This window comes from Copadichromis virginalis, linkage group LG23, assembly GCF_057382275.1.
Source record: "Copadichromis virginalis isolate Kocher_CV1m ecotype Utaka linkage group LG23, C_Virginalis_male_GT1.1, whole genome shotgun sequence".
NCBI lineage: Eukaryota > Metazoa > Chordata > Actinopteri > Cichliformes > Cichlidae > Copadichromis > Copadichromis virginalis.
Window position 1 is genome coordinate 30,586,061 of NC_140639.1, and position 21,889 is coordinate 30,607,949.

At 41.3% G+C, this 21,889-nt stretch overlaps 1 protein-coding gene and 1 long non-coding RNA gene across 3 annotated transcripts in view; both read left to right on the plus strand.

The window, feature by feature from the left end:
• ncam2a (neural cell adhesion molecule 2a) overlaps positions 1-21,889 on the plus strand; it is a 468,276-nt gene that overhangs the window by 385,378 nt on the left and 61,009 nt on the right. For both annotated transcript variants that reach the window (XM_085449776.1, XM_085449777.1), the window contains exons 8-11: positions 1-52; positions 18,242-18,392; positions 20,030-20,217; positions 21,069-21,165. The exon at positions 1-52 is cut by the window's left edge and continues 94 nt beyond it. In XM_085449776.1, coding sequence (XP_085305902.1) covers positions 1-52; positions 18,242-18,392; positions 20,030-20,217; positions 21,069-21,165 — 488 coding nt within the window. The remainder of the gene's footprint in view (positions 53-18,241; positions 18,393-20,029; positions 20,218-21,068; positions 21,166-21,889) is intronic.
• LOC146681351 (uncharacterized) lies at positions 14,454-15,689 on the plus strand. Its single transcript, XR_014918273.1, has 3 exons — positions 14,454-15,292; positions 15,378-15,489; positions 15,570-15,689. It is a non-coding gene; the product is annotated as an uncharacterized LOC146681351 (long non-coding RNA).

The following is a 21,889-nucleotide window of genomic DNA, read 5'->3' on the forward strand; positions in this document are numbered from 1 at the left end:
CATTTCCTGGAGAAGAGCCAGCGACGGTCAGACCTTCGTGGACGGAGACAAGGTAGAAGCTGCCAGAAAGCCCATCTGGCTGTGCGTGTGTGTTTGTGTTCATCATCGTACAGCATAGGCTGGAATTACGGCATGAGTGTCGTGCTCAAAGGATATGACTTAGGCAGGAAGGATTTATGGGAAATTTACTGGGGTTGCATACCAAATGCATTTACAGCCATATGCCAAAACATTAAAACACCTGCCTAATACTGTGCAAGTCCCCTTAGTGCTGCTTAACAGGCTCATGTGACGTCTGGGTGTGTCTGGCACCTCTTGCTTTTGTGGGTGTTTAGGTAAGGCCTATGTCAGGGGTGTCAAACATAAGGCCCAGGGCCCAGAATAAGGCCGGCAAAGACTCCGATCTGGCCGACTGGAAGGCTTTGGAAAATGTGAAGAAGTGCACAGATTTTAAACTCCTAACTGTATTTTCATAAGTTTTACAGCTTTGCCTATTGATACAGACACTGCCATTCATACCACACGAAAGTAGTTCAGTAATAGATAAACCATTAAATGACAGAAATGTCTGGGCAGTTTTATCAGTTAAAGTGGATGAGTTTGACATCCCTGGCCTATGTGTTTCTGTAAAGGTGAATCCTGTGGAAAGTTCATCCGTGTGAGTCTTTTGTCTAGTTTACTGTGTTTGTTGTGTTGCTGGAATGAGGAGGGAAAAACACCCTTAGGTTTTCAGCTCAGGATCTACCTGGATAGTCTTCTGAGAGACCACAGTCATCGGGGAGTGTCACTGCTATTGTTACTTGTTCTGCTACAATTTTTAGGTGGGTGATATGTGTTAAGGCAATTTCCACAACTGATCTTATTCGATTCTTATGTCACATGCCTGAGTTTATTGTCACAACTGATCACTCTACATTACAGATGAGACACAGATTTGACAGTATTCATATGTATATGGATGGGAGCTACTTAAATTGTATTTTGATTATAATCACAGGTACAAAAACTGACTTAAAAGAATCCAATCATTAGAGAGTCAACCACAGATTGTGTGTCCTGGGCCAAATAAAACAGTGCACGTACTGGTAATGCACAGAGGGGTGAAGACGGAGGCGCTGCTGGTTTTATGGAAGCATCGCTTCATTCAATTTCATTATAGCTTTGTTTCGAAGAAGTCACATTTTGTCTCTCATTGTGGCGCGGCAGATGGCTCTACCAGTGAGCCTCGGGCACTGTTGCTATGGGAGAAAGTCAGTCAGTGGTGTGAATCAAAACACTGCAGTCACTGTGCAGCAAAACGCAGCACCACACTTCACTGAGTTCACCCACGACCGAAGAAGAAGATGAGGAGAAGAAACAAACGTGTCATTTGAATCCACAAATCTTTATTCGTGGCTGTGTGTTCTTGTGGTTTGAAATGCATCTTTGGCTATGAAATGACTACAATTTCTCTCTAGTGAGAGCCACGGATTTGCCAAATGTCAACTCTAAGGAGTTTCACTAATGAGTTTTGTTTTTTTTTTAATGAAGGAAAGGTGTCCTAAAATTCTCCGTCAAACCCCACGAGGTCATGGAGTCGCTTAACTGGAGCTACAGAGAAAATACCAGCTTTTGTTGTCATGGTGACCATTAAAATGTCACTTTATTTTTTATATATATGAACAAAAACCAAGTCTTGGTTCTTATTGCCGCGGACTACAAAAAAGCAACAGCAGACAGTAACGGCTAATTACTCGTATATGTTGCACCGTTAAAATTAAAGCATTCCCATCTGCCTTATATGAAATGTTGCAATTACAGCCATTCATTGGTGCCACTGCTGTACATTACAGAGTGATTGATCCGGATCTTTTCCTTTTGACAAGATTTTATTTTCACGCTCTGTGAAGCCTCAAAGAGAGCGACCCTCAAACAACAAATGCACATTCACCTTGTACTCACATTATTATCTCAAGGGAAATCAGTAAACACTTTTATTTTGGTTATTTTGGAAGCCAGGACCTTGAAGTTTTCAGGTCAAATCTTTTAGTTTGTACTTTCTTTCTGTCTTCAGTACCTCCCTCAGACTCGCTGACATTATATTAAATCCAGTTTAACCGAAGCGACACAAAGCTTCTATTTTTACTTGTTTCTCCCAGCATCCATTATTCACTTTCTCCATAATAACAGCCACACAAGTGACAAACTGAAAGAAGCCTTTTCTTGAAATAGTAATTATTCCTGAATGGCATGCCATCAATGTCAAAACCATACTCGCTTCCATGGCAAGGGGTAAGAAGCAGCTTAAAAAAGAGGAAGAAAAAACCCCCAAAAAAACAAAGATGGCAGCCGTTCCTTTTGCTGGGGAAAAAGGTCATCGCAGAGATAAATGAGTGTGTGCATTGGCTCGAATCGCTCGGGTTGATAAATCACAGCCGAAAATGAGAGTAAGTGCTTCTCTTCCCACAGCAAATGCAATTATGGAAATGCGCAGTGCAAACCAACACACCTAAACATACGCAAAGACAAACATGAGTTGTGCAGTGCGAGGCGTGATGGATGGCAGCAGTCATTTAGGTTTAAAGCAGGATGTTCCTCTCTCAATTTGCTCTCCAATCTGCATATCCAGCCGCCACACACGTGTCTCCCGTTTAGAGTTGTTAAGCTTCGGAAAGTCCTACATGTAATGTTACGTACTACATAGTGTTGCTGCCGTCCTTTTCATTCTTTGTCAGGCTAACACCCTGACCCAGGGTATGAGTGCATAATGGGATGCAGTTCCTGGAATTTAATTATGAATCGAGGCAGAGCATTCTGTGACACCTCGGGTATTGTTTTGCTTCTGATCAAAGTTACTGTCTGCTGTTGTAGTCATTCAGAATATCCAAGGCTAGAGAGCAAGTGTCATTAACTCCGTGCTTTTGTGTAGATGACTTCTGAAAAGATTGACATATTTGCTGTGATTCAACTGTTGATTTCACAGCTAAACCTTGAAATAAGAAGACTCCAACCAATTGTTTCCTGACTTCTCTGTGCCGAAAGACTGCAGTGAAGCGGTCACACCATTGTGATTAATAACCTGGCAAGTAAACCCAGGTTTTTGAAATTTAAAAAAAGAAAGCAGACAGGTATAAAGCTGCAGTTCTCTCACAAGAAGTGCAAACCACATAATGAGGCACGTGTAACAAAGACTGAAAGTAACACAGTTGCTGAAGAAAAAGAAAAGCTGTCTAGTTTGACAGGCTTACCAAAGTAACTCACTACCCCCAATCATTGAGGGGGCAGTTAGTACACCACACTGCAATTAGAGCTGTATGTATTCCAAATCCATGTGTGTTAGCATGTAATAAATGCCACTTTGACCTCGCCTAGTGGTGTGGTGGTTAGCACCACTGCCCCAGAACAAGCCATTCCTGAGTTTGAATCCACCAGCTGGCCGGGGCCTTTCTGTGTGGGGCCCGTGTCTGAGTCCAAAGATATTCTAAATCGGGCGTAGGTTTGTGAATGCTTGTCTGTTTCTTTGTGTTAGCCCTGCAACAAATTGGTGACCTATCTAGGGTATCCACTGCTCTTACCCTGTGACACCTGGGAGTAGTTCCAGCCCTACTGTAACCCCAAATTGGATAAGTGGAAGAAAATGGATGGGTGGACTCTTTTTTGCTATCTTGCTCTTTTGCAAGAGAATGCATGGCACTCATACAGTAACAACTAGTTTTTCAAAAGTATTTTTACATGCAATTGTCATTTACAAAGTAAACATATTGCTTGGTTAAAAATTACTTGAAACTATTGACTGATAACATAAAGCCTTGAAGAAATTTTTTATGGAGGGCATAAAACAAGAGAGGGAAGTAGCAGTTTTTGTACCGTTGCATGCCTTTCCTGGAACCAGAAGAGTCACCTCTGGCTTGTCTTTAGAAAGAATGCAGGTTTAAAGCACTTCCTGAGCGACTTCACTCTTCAAACTATGCTCATTGTTTATACTCACTTCAGTTCAATGTTATTTTTAGTTCAATGTGATTGTCCCAACAGTAGTCATCTCTGGGCACATTTTATTAACTTTATGGATGTATACGACAGATATAGCCTTATTCTTTCAGCAATCTTTGAAGAAAATAAAAAAAGTATAAATGGCCTGTATTTATATAGCGCTTTACTAGTCCCTAAGGACCCCAAAGCGCTTTACATATCCAGTCATCCACCCATTCACACACACATTCACACACTGGTGACGGCAGCTACATTGTAGCCACAGCCACCCTGGGGCGCACTGACAGAGGCGAGGCTGCCGGACACTGGCGCCACCGGGCCCTCTGACCACCACCAGTAGGCAACAGGTGAAGTGTCTTGCCCAAGGACACAACGACCGAGACTGTCCAAGCCGGGGCTCGAACCGGCAACCTTCCGATTACAAGGCGAACTCCCAACTCTTGAGCCACGATCGCCCCGATAAAAGTATAGTTCTGCGCTAAAGTCTTGAACGACCGCCCATTTCATTATATTTTGCTTCGAAGGAGCCATACATTCTTGTTTTTTGGTGGGTTTTTTGAGTGTTTTTTCTTTCTTTCTTTTAGGGGGTCTTGAGCACTAGTTCTCTTAGGCTTTTCGATGGCCTTTCAAAGATTTAGACATTTGCTGCTTTTTCAGGCGTTTTTAGTCCACTTCTTATACCTGGAAAAAAACTTTTTGGGGTTAAGCCACTTAACACCGGCCTACGAATCATTCAAACACACACAGGCACTTAGCTCATGGATTGAACCAGTCTTATGCCTGCACATAATAGACAAGATAAAAAAAAATTAAATTGTATCTTCGTTATGGTCAGCCTGTCATACAATGGAAAATACTAAAAACTTGATTTCCAAAGAGCTACTAGCCAAAAACATAGCATGGTTTGCAGTGTGTCCTTAAAAAAACAGATATATGGAAGAAAAACAAAGTCCCAGGCACAGTCATGGTTTAGGCCTCCGTTTCAGCCAGTGGTGTTGGAAATCTTGTCAAAATTGATGGAATTATAAGCTGAGAATCCACCATAATCCACCATACAATGCCATCTAGAAAGTGTCTGGAAAACAGCTTTACTTTTCAGCATGACAATGATCCCAAACACACCGCCAATGCTGTAAAAACATACCCGGATGGAAGAACAGACAGTAGAACACTGTCAGTCATGGATTGGCCTCCCCAGATCCTCAACCTCAACATTAGTGAAGCAGTGTGGGATCATCTTGAAAGAGAACAGAACAAAAGGCAGAAACATCCAAAGAAGAGCTTTGAATGTCCTTCAAGAAGCCTGGAGAACTATTCCTGAAGACTACTTTCCTGAAGAAATGACAAGAAAGCTTTTCTAAAGCTGCGTACACACTGGAAGCAATATGGTGACCCGATACTGTAGAAAGTAGGTTGCACTTGACATAAATTTTCTCAACTCCCGAGTGAGAGGCTGAAGAAACTACCAGTGAGAATAATGAGTACTGTTGATTAACATATGACCTTGTAGTAATTATATTGGTAGGTTACCTTAGCAACTGATTTCTGGAACATCTGTAAGCGTGTGTCAGTTTCAAAGCAATGTGTGATGAATACATTTCAACTTTAAAGAGTCTAGGCTGTGTTAAAGAATAAAGCCAGTCACACCAAATATTGACTTTTAAGATTGTAGACTTGTACAAACTCTGTTTTTGCCTCATACACTGTATTTCCATATATTTTTCCCAATGTTTCAATAAATCCATGCACCTCTTTCCGATTTTTCCAAGCAAAATATGAAGAAATAAAGGGTGACTCAAGACTTTTTAGCAATACGGTAGAATTCCTTCAGCAGCCCTTCTTTCAAATCTTGCAGGGTCAACAGGCAGAAGGCCTTAGTGCCAATGAGTCTGTGTCTCAAATCCGTATTGCTGTAATAGGCCCTAAATAACAATGGAGTTGCTCTGAAATTGGTGGCATCAAGCACAAACGTTCCACCCTTTCTGAGACATTTTCCCTCACTGACGCTTGTCAGAGAAAGCCAAAAGGTTTTGGTCTCTAAAAACTAAAAAGCCTCTTACTCTCTTCAAGGAATTTTGAAGCTATTTTCAAAGACAATTGATCAGTCAGTTAACATGTTATCTCAAAGATAACTTCTCCAGTCTCTCAAGTTACAGAGGCACTGTACTCAGAAAGAAATGAACCACTGTTGGCCAGTAAGACATCAGGGTTAAGCCTGAAGTCTCTTGCCTGACAGTACAGGCCCTCAGTCACTGCAACACCCAAAAATAGATAATAGCAGTGTCTAGCAAATCATTTCCTGTCGCATCCCATGTGAAACCCCTCGTTGGCCTCCATTTCCTTCAACCAAGAAGCCATTATTAAATGTCATTTTGTTGTTGTCTTGAGGTTGAGGTGATGCAGTAATCATTATAGTTGTGCAAATATGAAGACCCCCATGTTCAGCCCCAGCACCCAACTGTTAGAATTAGCTGCACTTGCCAGAATTAGACTAGCTGTGTTTCCAGCCTCGCTGACATTTACAGCTGACATTTTTAATATCTGAAAACTCTCCCAACAATTGGACTGAAATAACACTGGAACACGCTCCAGAATTCCATTTGAGAGATTGCATTTCAGATATAGCTTCATGTGTTTTGATGTGGCACATGACATGCCTGGTTTTTATTGTGAAATTATGGATCAGTTATAGACAGGATTTCATATGTGTCTGCCCCTTTTATGCCTGCTCATGCCTACCCGTTTGTTCGTTAGTCATCTCCCCCATCCTTTTAAACTCCCTTCTTTCTTTTTACTTATAATATATGTCTTTATGTTGTTTGCTGCTCGTGTGCGCAGAGTACCTGCAGTGAGTGTGCCGTTGCAGCAACACGTATGTGCAGTTCATGGGCGTGCATGTCGCTGCTGTGTTTGCTTCTGGCCGCTCGCCTCGCCGTCCGACTGAGCTGCATATCAAACAGGCTGTGCTTTGGGGGCTGAGTTCGTCTCTAGACACAGACCCTGTCAGTTGGCAGAGATGGGGGGGCGGGTGGATGGATTGCGGGGAGGCGGCGGTGTTAGCAAGTAATTTCCTGACTCAGAAGCTCTCTCCTCGAAGATTTCCTCTCCTTCCCCCTCAGCATTCCTATTCAACACACACACTCTCAATCCCATTGACCTCAGCTGGCGAGGCAAACAAGCAAAGTCTGCAGTGGCAGCACAAAGAGACCAGATCCAAGCCTTTAAACGCCGCTTCACCTCATTGGTTGATAGTATTGCGATGATAAGAGCAAAGATAAGCCATTCTAAACAGGATAATGCCCAAGCAGTCTGCGAGCGACAACATAAAGAGTGTGTGATTCAGAAGAGGGGGCTTCAGGGCCGAGGCTTAAGGGGCTTAGACACATAATGAGTATTACCTGAGGTGGGGAGATGGGGGGGGGGGGCGTTGTGACAGGAGGGCAGTAGAAGGGGCAGGATGTGCATTGATTTACTGGGGAAATCTATGAAGGTGTGCAGAAGGTACACACAAATACACACTCAGTATGCAAACATGCAAGTAGATTGGAATATAGAAAAATGCAAGATTTTAGCAATGCAGACATAAAACAGAAGAAGGGTGATGGCCTCAAAAAAAGGAACATATTTAAACTAAACCTCCCTTTTTCTAGTTTCTATGGCTACAAATGTAATATACGGGTGGTGAGGCGGAGTACTAAAGCGCAGCTAGACCTGTAAGTCACATAGATCAACAAAGTCCACATGAAGAAGAGGTTTTGGTGGATGAAAGGCTCAAACTCAAACTCACCCATGAGCCTTGGGTTTGTGTGCTATGTTAACCCTTGTATGGTGTTCGGGTCTGTGAGACCCGTGTTCAGTTTTTTTCAAAAGAAAAATTAAACAATTAATTATTTTTTCACGTGTAAATGTGTTGTGTCTTTCCACTCACTCCACTTGATTATAACTGATTTATTTATAACATTTTATATAAAAGAAAAACGAGAAGCACATTAATTCATAAATGTGATCTAACAAAGGTAAAGGGAAAAAATTAACCATGTTTGCTGTTCATATGTCTTGTAATTGGGATGAAGTAAACATCTGTTGAGTAATTTAACATAAAATTATTTGATAGTGTTAATTTGGAAAGCCAAAACTCTAGCGGGTCCACCAGACCCATGAACACTGGCTGAGTAACAAAAATACGAACACCACACAAGGGTTAAACTAAAGCTATATGTGGAAGTATTATGTTTAGGCTTATTATTTCTTATGTGACCATCCAGGGGGCTGTACAAATAATTTTGCCAAAAAAATCACATGATGAAACAGTAATGCAATTTAGGGCTATGTGTGCAGGGCGAAAAAGTATATTTTTTTCTCATTTGAAAAAGTGCTGTAAGTAGAAATGGCGGGCCACCTCATCACAGAAGTTGTCAAATATTATTGTGTCCCATTAGAAAAATTCTGACTACGCTCAGCTGTCATTTACTGTAGATATAGCCTGGGGCTACGGCTCACCTTCTCCTAGAAATTACTTTAGCATTACATATGAACTTGAAGTGTGCTTTTTACATATATGTGTGATATGCATTCAGATCCCTGTGTTTTTTGATAATAACACTTTTTTAAAAAGTTTTGTCTATTTGTCAGTTTTGTACACCATCGCATTGGGATGTCCATGAGTTATAGACTTTAGGCAGTCATTGTCTACAAAGGAGTTCAAAGTATTAAAGTATTAGTAATCGTCAAAGGTTGTTCCACAGTTATTCACTGGTAATGCTGAAGACATGTACTGTTAGAAAAATAAGACTGGTGAGGTTCACATGGTTGCCAGTAGGTGGAATAAAAACAGCAGTGGCTGCAGTGACTCCTGACCAGTGTTGGGACTAACGCGTTATTAAGTAACGCGTTACAGTAACTACGTTGTTATTATTGTGGTAACGAGCACGGTAACTAGTTATTATGCCAAAACCGGGAATGCGTTAATCGTTACTTCGTGTGGTGGCTATCGCGGAGCTTCCACAGATTCAATAACATTAGCAAGTGGTGGAGGCCAGCAGGTGGATGAAGGAAAAGGGAGGCAGGAGGAGGAGAGACCCGAAGCGGCCGCTGCTCCGAGAGTGTCAGGTGAACTGAACTTCAGGTAAGAAGTTATAACCTGCAGTCCATCTGGGTCAGATATGAACCAAGTTTAGGTGGAGTTTATTTTCGTTATGCTGACTTTTTCGTACTGCGTGCTTCCTAAGTAGCTGACAGCTGGTAACTGTGCAGGGGCAGGTCTAGCAGTGTTGCCAGGGGTCCATGTAGGGAATTAAAAGGGAAAGGGGGGCACAAGGAAATACTTTCTTATTCTCATTTAAAATGTCTCACTTTAAAAAAAATTAATTATCTGAGTCTTGCAACAAACAATGGATAGATTGATACATATATACCATCAGAACAGTGTACATCACTGTCACAACAGTGTTTATTTTCATTCAAAGGCTTTATGATTTTTCCTATAATGGTGGGCTGGTCTCTAGTCAAAATGCCCGGGACGATTTTTTTTGTCCCAGTCCAGCTCTGTATGCAGCTCATCTGCAGTCTGGTGTTACCTACATCTTCCTATTCAGACGGCAGAATTTCCGAGTTCTGAGTACAATCGAAAGCACCACGACTGCAGTTTTTGTGTTGGATGTAATAAGCAGGCTAGGATAGAATCAGGTGTGGGATTTCTCTCGTGGAAATGTGCACATTATTTTTTCCTTTCTATTGGTAGGTGGCACAGTGCACTTGTGGCAAGTAAGCAAGCTAGAAGACTGGCAGTCTGGCTGGGTATCCAGTTATGGAAGCAACACATTAACAAGAGAATTCTGAGTAAAACCAAAGTTACTTTCCCTAGTAACTAGTTACTCTGAAAGTAACGAGTAACTTGAAGTAACTGAGTTACTTTTGATAGAAGTAACTAGTAATGTAACTAAGTTACTAATTTAAAGTAACTTACCCAACACTGCTCCTGACATCCTCGCTGTGTGTCCAGAGGGGGGAACATCATAAGCTTGTTTGTAAAACTCTTGTTTGTAAAAGTGTAATTGTACAAAATCTTGTGGACTTAAATGTATAAACGGAATAATCAGAAATTAAACTGCTGTAGTTAAGCTAATAGTGTTCTATTTTTTTAGCCAGACATTTTAAAACTTCCCCTTAAATGTGTCCCTGATCACAATCCTCTATGTCATCGCTCTGTTGTGCTGCTGCAAGTAAGTAAGATTATGTCGGTCAATATCAAAATGTGTTGCATATATAGCCTTAATTTGTGTCAACTGAGCTGTGGCTAAGTACCTGAAGATAACTAACTGAAAACACAAACTGTCAAAACACAGAACGTCATAGTTCTGTATGGCCACAGGATTATTATTTTTTTATCCTCCAGTTATCGCTACAAAAGCCTGCAAAGCCCTGTGGCATAAACATCTACTAAACAGATTTAATAGAAACTCAATTTGACTTTCAGCCTCAGATTTCCCGCTCCTTTTTTTCACAAATTCTAATAATTCCTTTATTAGTAACACATCTTCATTACTAACTGGAACCCCGTTTTAAATCAAGCCTGGAGCCAAAAACCATCTCTTCTAGTTTTTACTATTAATTGACTAATTAGTTGGCAATGATGCATGAAAGTTTGGAGTGGTATCATGACTTTGGGTTGGTTAACATTCACCTCAATCCCAAGCTTCCTTAAATGTGTCAGTGCATTTGTTGACCAATCTTTCACCCCTCAGACATGTCCCTGATCATGATCCCTTTGTTGTCTTGCTACAAGCAGCTACACAACCCATAGCACTGGTGATTATGTGAGTCTATTTCAGTGTGCCATTTCAGTGTTACTTAGCAGTGATAGCTCAATCATAATCTGCTGCTGCTGTGTCTTTTTTGTGCACGGAGGCTTCAAGAGGCTGGGAGAGATCGCTATCATAATGTGTCATATGTGGTGTGGCGGGTACTTGCATTAAAAATACCCTCCAGCACACCAAGCCTCTATGAATAATAAGAGCTCAACTGTGTTTCCTATTCATGGCGATACCTTATGTGCAAATAAATGTCAGCAAACTTCATGACATGAAGTAGCAATAATGAATCAAACTTGTGTTTCCTGTGCAAGTGTTAACGTTGCGATGATATATCATTTCACATAACACAAAGATATAGAGTCTTTCTCTGTGTCAACAGGAGATAAATTATCTTCGAAATCAGCCAAAACGGAGATGGAAGGTAACAATGTTTGAAACGGTTCTTCTGCCTATTGTCTGTGACCTTCAAATCCTCTGCTGCGGGTCTCTATTGTGTCAACTCTGCATCCATAGGCAGCATCACTGAAAAGTAGTTTCTCTGGGGTCACGGAGGTTATCTGATGGCAACAGTCTGAAGGCTTATGGCCGTATCATGTCTGCAGCGGGGATGCTCCTGAGGTGTTTTTTCTCATTACGGGGGAATGTCGATTACTGGAATGATAGCCTCGTCTGCCGTAATTGACCCGTTGCTTCAAATTGATACCATCTGTCTTCATACAGATGTAATGACCTTGTAATAAATCGACAGTTTATTGCATTAACCCTGACTCTTTGTGACAAGTGACGATTGCCTGCAAAGGGAGGTGTCAAAATGGATCAAGGGGTCGCCACTCGGTGGCAAGAACAAAGTTGGACCAACAACTTTCTCTAAATTAGTTGGCGACAGACCCGAAGCCTTCCTGGATTCTGCTTTGTCATTTCTCCAGTTTTACATAACCATGAATGAAAAATAGTATCATATTCACGGTTGGACCTATTATCTTCTCCAGATTTAGCATCCCCGTTCTGTCTGGAAGTTTCAAACAGAGCTCACAGCTAGAAGCTGACCTTCATTTCTGGCTTTATTCCATCACCTGAGTTTCAACTCGCTAGGAAAGACTGTATATGTTTTAAATTGTATTTTAAAAATGCACATTATTCAGCGTTACTGTAAAGCTACAAGTGCTGGCAGAATGGCTAATTTTCAACTTTTTCCCCCTGGCCAGATTAGAGCGAGCCAATAAAAACAATAAAACATTAAAGAACAACATCTAAAACCATTACAGCAGGAAGCAAATGACCGTCTCTCTGACCCCGTAGGATTGTCCACAGGCTCTCTGTGTATGCAAGGATACATCTAGTACTGCTTACTTTTTTATTACATACACTGAAGGATGCAGAAGCACTCAGGAGAACAGAGTCTTGATTACATTTTCTGATGACACTGCAGCGTTGACTCTTTTGAGTTTTTCTTCTATCAGCTGGGTTCACAGCCTCGCAACAGTCTGAACAGCATTGTTAAAATCTTCTCTAAGATCATCAGAGTGAAACAAAGAGATCTGGGTTCTTTTTGCAACCAACAAATCCCTCAGAAAGCGGCACATATTTTGCCTCTTTGCGAATATTTTCTTTATCAAGGCTGTTTGTTAAAACTAACTGATATTCTGAAGCATCTTCTGTATTTTAACGGCATAATACTGTTTTCTTTTAAGTCTGGTCAGCAAATAAATACTTATGGGATTTTTAAAAAGTTGATTTTATTAGGCTTGAATTCTTGTTTGCATTTATATTTTTTTCATATGCTCACTTCTGTTTATTTTTTATGTGCTGCCTCAAACTAATTCAAACCACTAAATTAGTGCCGATGACTATAATTGATGTAAGTTTTCATTTTTATTTTAACTAATTAATATTAAGGTATACTTGTTTACCACATATTGTGATATATAGTTTATCCATTCTTGTTTAAATTCTGAATCTATGCTGTATTTTTCTAAATATAGAAAAGAGCCAGTCTTATAGACTCATAGACTCATATCATTATTCATCTTTAATGATCCCAACAGTGTATAGTAGTCAGTGTTGGGAAGGTTACTTTTAAAATGTATTCCATTACAGAATACAGAATACATGCCCCAAAATGTATTCTGTAACGTATTCTGAATACTTTGGATTACTTAATATATTATCATGCTTTTTACAACAACGTGAATGTACTATTGCTGTGTGATTTATTACTATTACTGAAGGTCCGCGACTCCGAACTGTAGTAAAGGGACCTCTGACTAATACGGCGGGGTCCCTGTCGGCTTGTAGCCGAAAAATAGCTTTACTTTGTTGTGTGGGTCAACTTTTCTTGCGAGAGACAGAGAGAAGCGTTGAAAGGCTGCTCCAACGGAACTTATTGTTTCGGAGGAAAACACCAACACGGTGTACAGTCGAGTCCTTACTTACAACTGGGCTCATCAGGCACTCTTCTTGGCTGCAGTGGTTATTATTATATTTACATGCTTCCAGCTCCCGTTTTTCCTCGATGACAACTCGTACCTTTCCACTCCCCTTTTTCTCGCTCCTCGCGCTCACAGACCCATAACGTGTATGACAGTCCATTCTCCCTGCAACACGGACTACACTGCCCATGATGCTACATTCTTTAGAGCTATGCTTGTAGCATTCTGCCTGTTAGCTTAGCACAACAACAACGAAAAGGCGCTCTCTCACCCAGGAAACACAGTCTCAGAGAGAGAGAGAGAGCGCGTCGCCCTGTAACCATGGCAACCGTAACGCTGCCGCCTGGAACAACAGAACGTAGCTGTCAAACAAAACCCAAACAGTCCTGACCCGCGACAAAATGAAACAGGAAAGTACCGCAGTGTAATCCATTTATTTCAACAAAGTAACTGTATTCTGAATACCACCTTTTTAAACGGTAACTGTAACGGAATACAGTTACTCATATTTTGTATTTTAAATACGTAACGGCGGTACATGTATTCCGTTACTCCCCAACACTGATAGTAGTGAGGTGGTTAATATTTGATATTGGTTTCATATCCATGTTTGTTTCCTATTGGTGTGTGATTTGGTGTAGCGAGCAACAGGTCGCCATGCAGCTTTGGAGGTGGACTTGATGTTGTTCAGATGTTGATATAAACAGCTTTCATGTAACCGTGTGATGTATGGGTCAAAACAAAAAAAATGTGTTCTCTCGATCATTTAAGAGATGTGTGCAAATAGTCTTAATTGACCATTTGTAATTATATTTATATTTTTTCTGAGTTTATTTATTATAAACTTTATCATAAAATGAAGTACATTTAACTTTAAATTATGCTATTGTGGTAGACAGTTGAGTAAATTCTGACTAAGTTTTTCAATACCGGTACTTATATTTGCTGATTTAAATTCCAATATTGTGATACTCAAGGATATTTTCTTCTTCCAGATACATGAAACATAAATAACATTTCCCTAACACTTGCTATGTGTATTTAATTTGTGTACTTGTTTGCCATTATTTGTTCACCCAAGTCTAGAGACATTCTTGTTCCGACACACCTGAATCAATTGAATGGCTTGTTATCAGGCCTTTGCCAAACTTGATGGCAAACTTGAAGAGGTAATCCAATCATTTGATTCAGCTGTGTTGCAGTAGGAAGGCATCCAAAAGCTGCAGGACAGCAGGGCCCTGTTTCAGGAAGCCGGTTTAGTGGAAAAACTGAGTAAGTATACCCTGAGTTAACGAAAACTCTGGGTTTTCGGTTTCACAAAGCGAGTTCAGCTGCAGCCTGAGTGAGTCACTATGACGACACACGCCGTGAAGCTAACCTGCCCCCTAGCAGGTTTACTACAACTAACCCTGACTGTCTCCGCCCCTTTGTCGGAAACCTGACAGTAGGAAGTCTCAGACATGGCGTGTCCCTTCCTTGAAGAGCCGGTAGATATCGAAGCCCAAATTCTCCGCAGAGCTCTCCGCCGGGAGAGAGTGATTCGAGCGCGTCTGGACATCTTATCATTACCTGATGATTTCCTGTGCGAACGTTACCGTTTCTCAGCACAATCTATAATTTATTTGGATAACATCCTCAGGCCATATATTACGCATGTGACACATCGCGGACATGCTCTCAGTTCTGTACATATTATTTGTATTGCACTTCGGTTTTTTGCAAACGGGAGCTTTCTGTATAATATTGGTGACGCTGAGCACGTTTCCAAGGCTACCGTCTGTCGGGCAGTCAGGAATGTTACAGTTGCACTGAAACGTCTCCTGTACTCGTTTGTGGTGTTCCCCGGTCATAGACCCACAAGATTCATCAAAGAGGGATGCCACAAAATTGCAGGTATCAGGATGAACAAAACTTAATTTATGATGTGGTGATACTTGAACTACTACTTAAATTTTACATTTATTTTCAGGGTTCCCAGGTGTGATTGGCTGTATAGATGGTACTCACATTCCAATTATTGCTCCTTCAGTAAATGAAGGAGACTATGTGAACAGGAAGTCTTTCCACAGCATTAATGTACAGGTACATAGTTCCCTGTAGCATTTCAAACTAACAAATTATTTCATCATAGTAATGGATGCTAATTTGTGTTCTCTGCACTGTGAAGATCATATATGATGCTGCCAACATTATCACAAATGTGGAAGCCAAGTGGCCAGGCTCTGTCCATGACTCACAAATATTCCGTGAATGTACACTGAGCACAAAATTTGGACATGGTGAGTTGAAAATACTTTAAAATATATAAAGACCAATTGCTTCAGGGACATTTGAACTGAAGTGTATCCTTCTGTCTTAGGAGAGTTCACTGGCTACTTGCTTGGTGATAGGGGGTATCCATGTTTACCCTATTTGCTTACCCCTTACCCTGACCCTGAACCGGGCCCACAGCAGCGATATAATCTGGCCAATTGCAGGACAAGAGCCAGAGTTGAAATGACTATCGGAATGCTTAAGGCCCGGTTCCAGTGCCTGCAAAGACTCAGGGTCACCCCAGAAAGGGCATGTGACATTATTGTGGCATGTGTGATTCTTCACAACATTGCCACAATTAGAGGAGAACACTGTCCTTCTGAACCAAACATCAGCAGTGATCCAAACCATGAACATCCTGACCCTCCCACGGACATACAAGATGGAAGAGCAGTCAGAGACACCATATGTCACAATCATTTCCTTTGACCCATCACCTCAACATGTTGAAAGAAGAATAAACAGATTTTTTGTTCAACTGGCTTTATTGGTCGCCTGTATTTCCTGTACACAAAGTATTAAAAGATGTAAACCTCATAAAGTGTCTCTGTTGCTTCCTCCTCTGTAACAGCTGTCAATGTTTCTTCATTATTTTCCTGTAGTAAAGAAATAAACAACATTGCTGTTCTACTGTAAACTCATATAATCTGTGGAGTATTACTCACAACTGCATGTTGGTCTGGCTCAACAGGAGGCTGCACCAGATGCAGTACACCATCACCATCAACTGATAGAATATGAGGTTTATACAGGTCACTTATGACTTACAAGGGACCAAATGGCAATTAACAAACATACCAATCACCTTACACTTCATTGTCATTATGCTCTCAAAGACAACCAAGACTGAGGCAAGGCAAAATCAGTAGGAAAATAACTTCACTACAAAATAATCCATTATGGTAAAGAGTTTATCAAATGAATGAGTAGCACTGCGAAGGTGACTGTGAAGAAAGGATGTATGCACATCATGTATTATTTTGAATTTACCCCCTATGTAGGCACTTGTGTCTTGCGGGGTTATTGACTCAGAGGATGTCCCCGCAGAGATGCCTTCGGCCACAGGGCGCCCACTGTTTTGGCTGAGGGCCAACTGCTCAGCCTCTGTGAGTGGTGGTGGAGGAGGACCCCCACCTGTTTGTCGGGCCTCCGCTTTTTTTCTGTTGGCTATAACGGGTCACATTTGAGCATACAGAGTAAGCAAATATGTACTTGTAATGTGCTCAGATAATTTCAATAAGTGCTTACAGACAGAAAATTAATGTAACCTCTAACTGCAATTGATTTACATCGGACAAACAGACCAAGCACTATGGCTCATAATACAATTACACCTTACCTGTTTGGACTATATTTTTATATTTCATTTTTACTTGCTGCCAGGCACGTTTGGGGCCTGTTGGGTTGCACCTGCGCTCACATCACGTCACAAAATAAAATGTATAAAATAACAAATAAAATAACATATGATAAAATAACGTGTTAAATGGGTGGAAATCCCTAGATCAATGTTTAAATTAACACTCACGCATTGACTCTGTCGGCTATGTTTTGCCATGCATGCTCACTTTCTTTTGCAGCTGTCGCTGTGTTACTTTTTTCCGCGGAATTTGCATGTTATCGGCATATGCTGCCATCAGCATTTCGGCCTCAAGCGCTGTAAAATACATTGACCGCGCCTTCTTTCCCTCCGTCTCCATGGTGACTCGCTTAATCTGTGCTCCGCTTATCAGGGCTTTATGTATCCTCGTCCGCGCGCTTCACTTGGGGTTAAAGCAACTCCGCCTTGATTGAACTAATTGTTATCAGCCTTTCTGAAACGGAATATTCCGAGTTGGACAGTTCGGGGTTACTCAACCGTGAGTGTCGTTTTTCACTCTGAGTTTTCCAAACCGGCTTCCTGAAACAGGGCCCAGCTCTCGAAGACTGGAGTTGGACACCCCTGGTTTACAGCCTTTCAAACATGTTTCCATCAGAAAAGTTGTCCAGAGTGCCCTCTGGTGGACAAACTATGCAGTCTCGATACTCATAACAGTTGAAAGGTGTTTCTACAGTTTATTTTACTTTTTTACATTTTTTTTTCAAGTTTTACTATGTTGAATAAAATTCAATATTTCTGGACAATGAGTATAGCATATTGAGGACCTTGTACATATTTAAGACAAGGATTAACTTGTAGTATAGTGGGTAGTATATTGAAGCGGTGGCAGTTTTCCAGTTAACGTCCAATAACTTGAGACCCAGTGTGTGTCTCCAGTACAGGTTTTATTGTTGTCAGTAAGAAGAGACCAAGTAGGCAATCCGTGTCTTGTTTGGGAAAAAGTCAGAGAGTGAAAAGACGACCTGCTGTATTTTTCCTTTGGGGCGTTTGGTTTTATTTCCATTCTCTGTTTTGCTTGAACTGAACTCTCTTTTGACACGTCGTCACTTCCAAACAGAAGGTTTGATCAGCATGTTATGATTTCTGTGATCTCAGCCAGACGTGTGTGTCTGAAATGACCACATAAAAAGATATCCTACTTTATGACATTGTACAGATCCAAGAGTAGAAAGAAAACTGTCTGAAATGAAGCATTTAGAACAGTTTGAAGCTTAAGCTATAGGCTTATTGGGATTACTAGTACATATGCTGTCTTTACTACTTGAAACTTCTGCCATTTAAGCTGTCTGTTACATTTGGATTTGAGTTTAAAATTATTGTTGTGTTTGTGTCCTCAGAGCCAGGATGGGAGGTTTGAAGTTCGTGGGCGTCACGGCAAGTCGGTGCTGACCATCAGCGGCGTGAGGCTCTCCGACTTGGGTCGATTTGACTGCGAGGCGCTCAGCAGGATCGGAGGTCATCAGAAGAGCATGTTCCTGGACATTGAATGTAAGCGCGCCCATTAAACGCCATGCACGCACTTTTTGTTAGAGTGCACATGCACTCCACAGCAGGCTTCCAAGAACTGGAGATATTCAAACAACAAGTTGCCTAACATTGCCTGTGGGTAAAATGCAGAGGAGTGTTGTTTTTGCAGAGCCCTGGTCACCTGTTACAGCCTCTTACAAGCTTCTCCTTTCTGCCTTTCTATCGGCTCTTTGCGGTCCTTGCTGTGGAAATGGGACACATAAACACATTTAAGCAGAGTTCAAAAGTTCACTCACGCTCAGTTCTAATAATTCTTTTTGTAGTCTGGCTATTTCATCTTTTTTTCCCTCTCTGAAATGCATTATATCATTATAAACAAGTCACCCACCACGCACATTGCCTCCAGAAGGGTTAATTAGTGAGAGGATATCATGCATCGCCTTTCTTTTTTTCTCCTGCTGACAGCTCTGCTACTTCCCAACGAGTGCATCCATTCCTCAGTGCTGGTTGTTTGGGGTTATTTGGGGCGGGCTCTCCCCTGCTTAATGAGCTCTGAAGCAAAGATCTCCATTTTGGCCTCAGAATGATTAGGTTCATTAGTAGCGAGGCTCAGTGGAGTTTTTTTTTTTCCTTTTTCTTTGGGTAGCAATTGATTCCACCTTGAAGCTCAGAGGAACAACAAAGAGCTAGGCCAGGCAAACAAATATATCCAAAGAGACAGCGAGGGAAAAATGAAGACCATATCTGCGTTGTCACATGAAAACCAATTTTCTCCTTTTCATACTGAGGTGACTTTTTGAGTTCATGGATTCCCCTCAAAATTTTGTTTTGCACGGTTCCTGAAAAGTTGACATTTTAGGAAAAACTTGTAGCAAAAAAACAATCCCAAATTCATGCACCCACTCTCTAACCGTGAAGCAAAGTTGCTGTCATTACACTGCAAACTTGTTTTGCTGGAGCCACAGCTGACAACTCGCGCCCGCGCTCTGCACAGAGACACAGGCTGTGAGTCTGAGTGTGGAGGGGCTGAGCCAGCCGTTGCCACCGAACTAATGAACTCATTTACTAAGTCACTGCAGGCTGCAGGGGGATAACACGTCCTCGGCTGTGACAGAGAGCCAGGCATCAATCTCTTTAATGGAATCCTGCAAGCGAGCATAAAACAACCATAATGCCTCTCCGACTGAGCGGGGCCGACCGGGCCGAAAGAAATCCGCACAACAGCTCGCCGCCGCAGTCGTCCATTACTGCCCTTTCTATTTGCCGGCGCCAATGAGCTTCTGTTTGCATGCTTTATTCCTATTCTTGGGGGGCACGATCGCAATGGAGACCCCCACCCATAGCGTGAGGTAGCTTCAATTAAGTTTTTCTTTTTTTACACTGCCGAAGGAGTTGAGGAAGCAGCAATTAAATGCTTTCCCCCCTGTCTTCTCTTTAAGGTGAAGCCTCAGCAAGTTATTTATTTATTTATTTACATCTTTGATCATCCAGCACAGCTCCACCTTTGATTTGAGTGTTTAATTGGCTGCCACAAATTCCAGACACACCAGCAATTACTCTTTTAGCAATTCAGGTCTTGTTTTAGTTTTTTAAAAAAAAGCTCCTTTTCCATGTAAACGAGGTGGGTGCAAGAAGTGACGTTACTCTGTTTTGTTTAGATATACCAAAGTTCCTGACCAACCACACAGTTTATTATTCATGGGAGGGAAATCCGGTGAACATCAGCTGCGACGTGATGTCCAACCCACCTGCCACCATGCTGTGGAGGCGAGAGCGCTTCACTATCTCCACAGAGGGAACCGCCAACATGAGGGTGCACAGCGCCGAGGGCAAGTCTGTGCTGGAGGTGAGTTCAAGTCCTCCGGTGGCAGCCAGGTTAGGTTTAGGGTCACGAGACAAAAAATGTGTTTGAAAGTTTAATAATGACTCTGTCAGTGTGGTTTATCAAACAGAGGTGCAAAAGAAATGGAGTTTTTTGTAATGAATTGAATTTTCTTCTTTGAGGGAAAAAAACAATTAAATAAACAATAAAAACAACAGTGAAAGACAGACCTGTAGTTTAATGAGTTTAAAAAGAAAATAAATTCTGATGGCTCTTTATGAAGACTTACTCACACTGATATAGTTTTCAAAAATTTGACAAAATTCAGATTTTGATGTTTCTATTGGCATCCCAGTTTAATGGAAGTAAGCGAAACCCCAGTGGTGGTCATTGTGAATAGTTTGTCATAAAGGATGCTTTTAACTGAAGAAGTCATGAAAACTAGACACCCATACTCAGTTTTAAATGATGATTTCATTTATTACAGAAAAAGTTGTTATCCAAATCTACATGGACCTGTGTGAAAAAGTAATCACCCCCCAAACCTAATAACTGGTTATCTTGTCAGCAAGAACGGCAATGAAGCATTCAAGTCTTTCATAAGGCTGTGGAAGATTTTGATCCTCTCGTTTTTGCAGAATTGTCTCAAATCAGCCCCACTGGAAGGTGTTTTTAAGGTCATGCCAAAGCATATCAGTATAATTCTGTTTCAAATCAGTCCTATGAACACCAAAAACACATATTATTCAGTGCATGTTTAGTATATAAAGCACAGTTATATATCGAGCACAGTTGGAGCGAAAGCAGAAAAGTCCAAGTGAAATCTTTAGTTTTAATATGAATTGTGATCGACTGTATTGTTTATCTGCGTCCAGGTGACTCCTATGTCCGACAGAGACTTTGGCCGCTACAACTGCACGGCCAGAAACAACATTGGAGTTCGATACCAGGAGTTCATTTTGGCCCAGGCAGGTGAGTCTGCAGAACTGCCACTAATGCGCTAATGAGGCTAGCAACTCAATTTCAAGACCAGAACATGTGGACGTCTCAGGGACCCTGCAGCTTTTCAATAACCGCTCTCCCAGTAACTCCAGCCATTCAACTACTTTGTAACCCTCTACCTCTCTACTAATGGTAATAGCCTTATTTGCAATTCTCAGGAAGATAAATTCCACTACAACTCCCAACCCCTATTCAGCCTCGCCTAATCTCAAATAGTGCTGGCTGATTTACCATACCCCTCGCAATTTAACTGAAGTACTCCCTAATTTACGGTAGCGAGGGCTAATACACAATAGTGCAGTCTAATTATCTTTAGTGCAGATTGAATTGCTCTAGCTAAGGAAGAAAAAAGTAGTGAGCAAAAAGCTGACCAAAAATGTCGTCTTGCAGGAAACAGTAGGTTTTAGAAGAGTTTGTGACTCTTACAATTCAGCACAACACACACTCAGGCACACGCAAGAAAACACACTGTGAACATGTTTGTGTTCTTAACGGATATTTGAGACGTACCTTAGGTAGAATACACTGTCTTCATAGCTCGATCATAAACTGATAGAAGAATCTGAGGGTGGAAGTGTGTTTGTAGTGAGTCAAACTGTTCTGAATTTTGCCTTGATGTTTTAAGTGAGAATCACTAATACAACCAAAACACCTTGAGTCACATCAAAAACATATCCAAGGACAAGTGATGCAG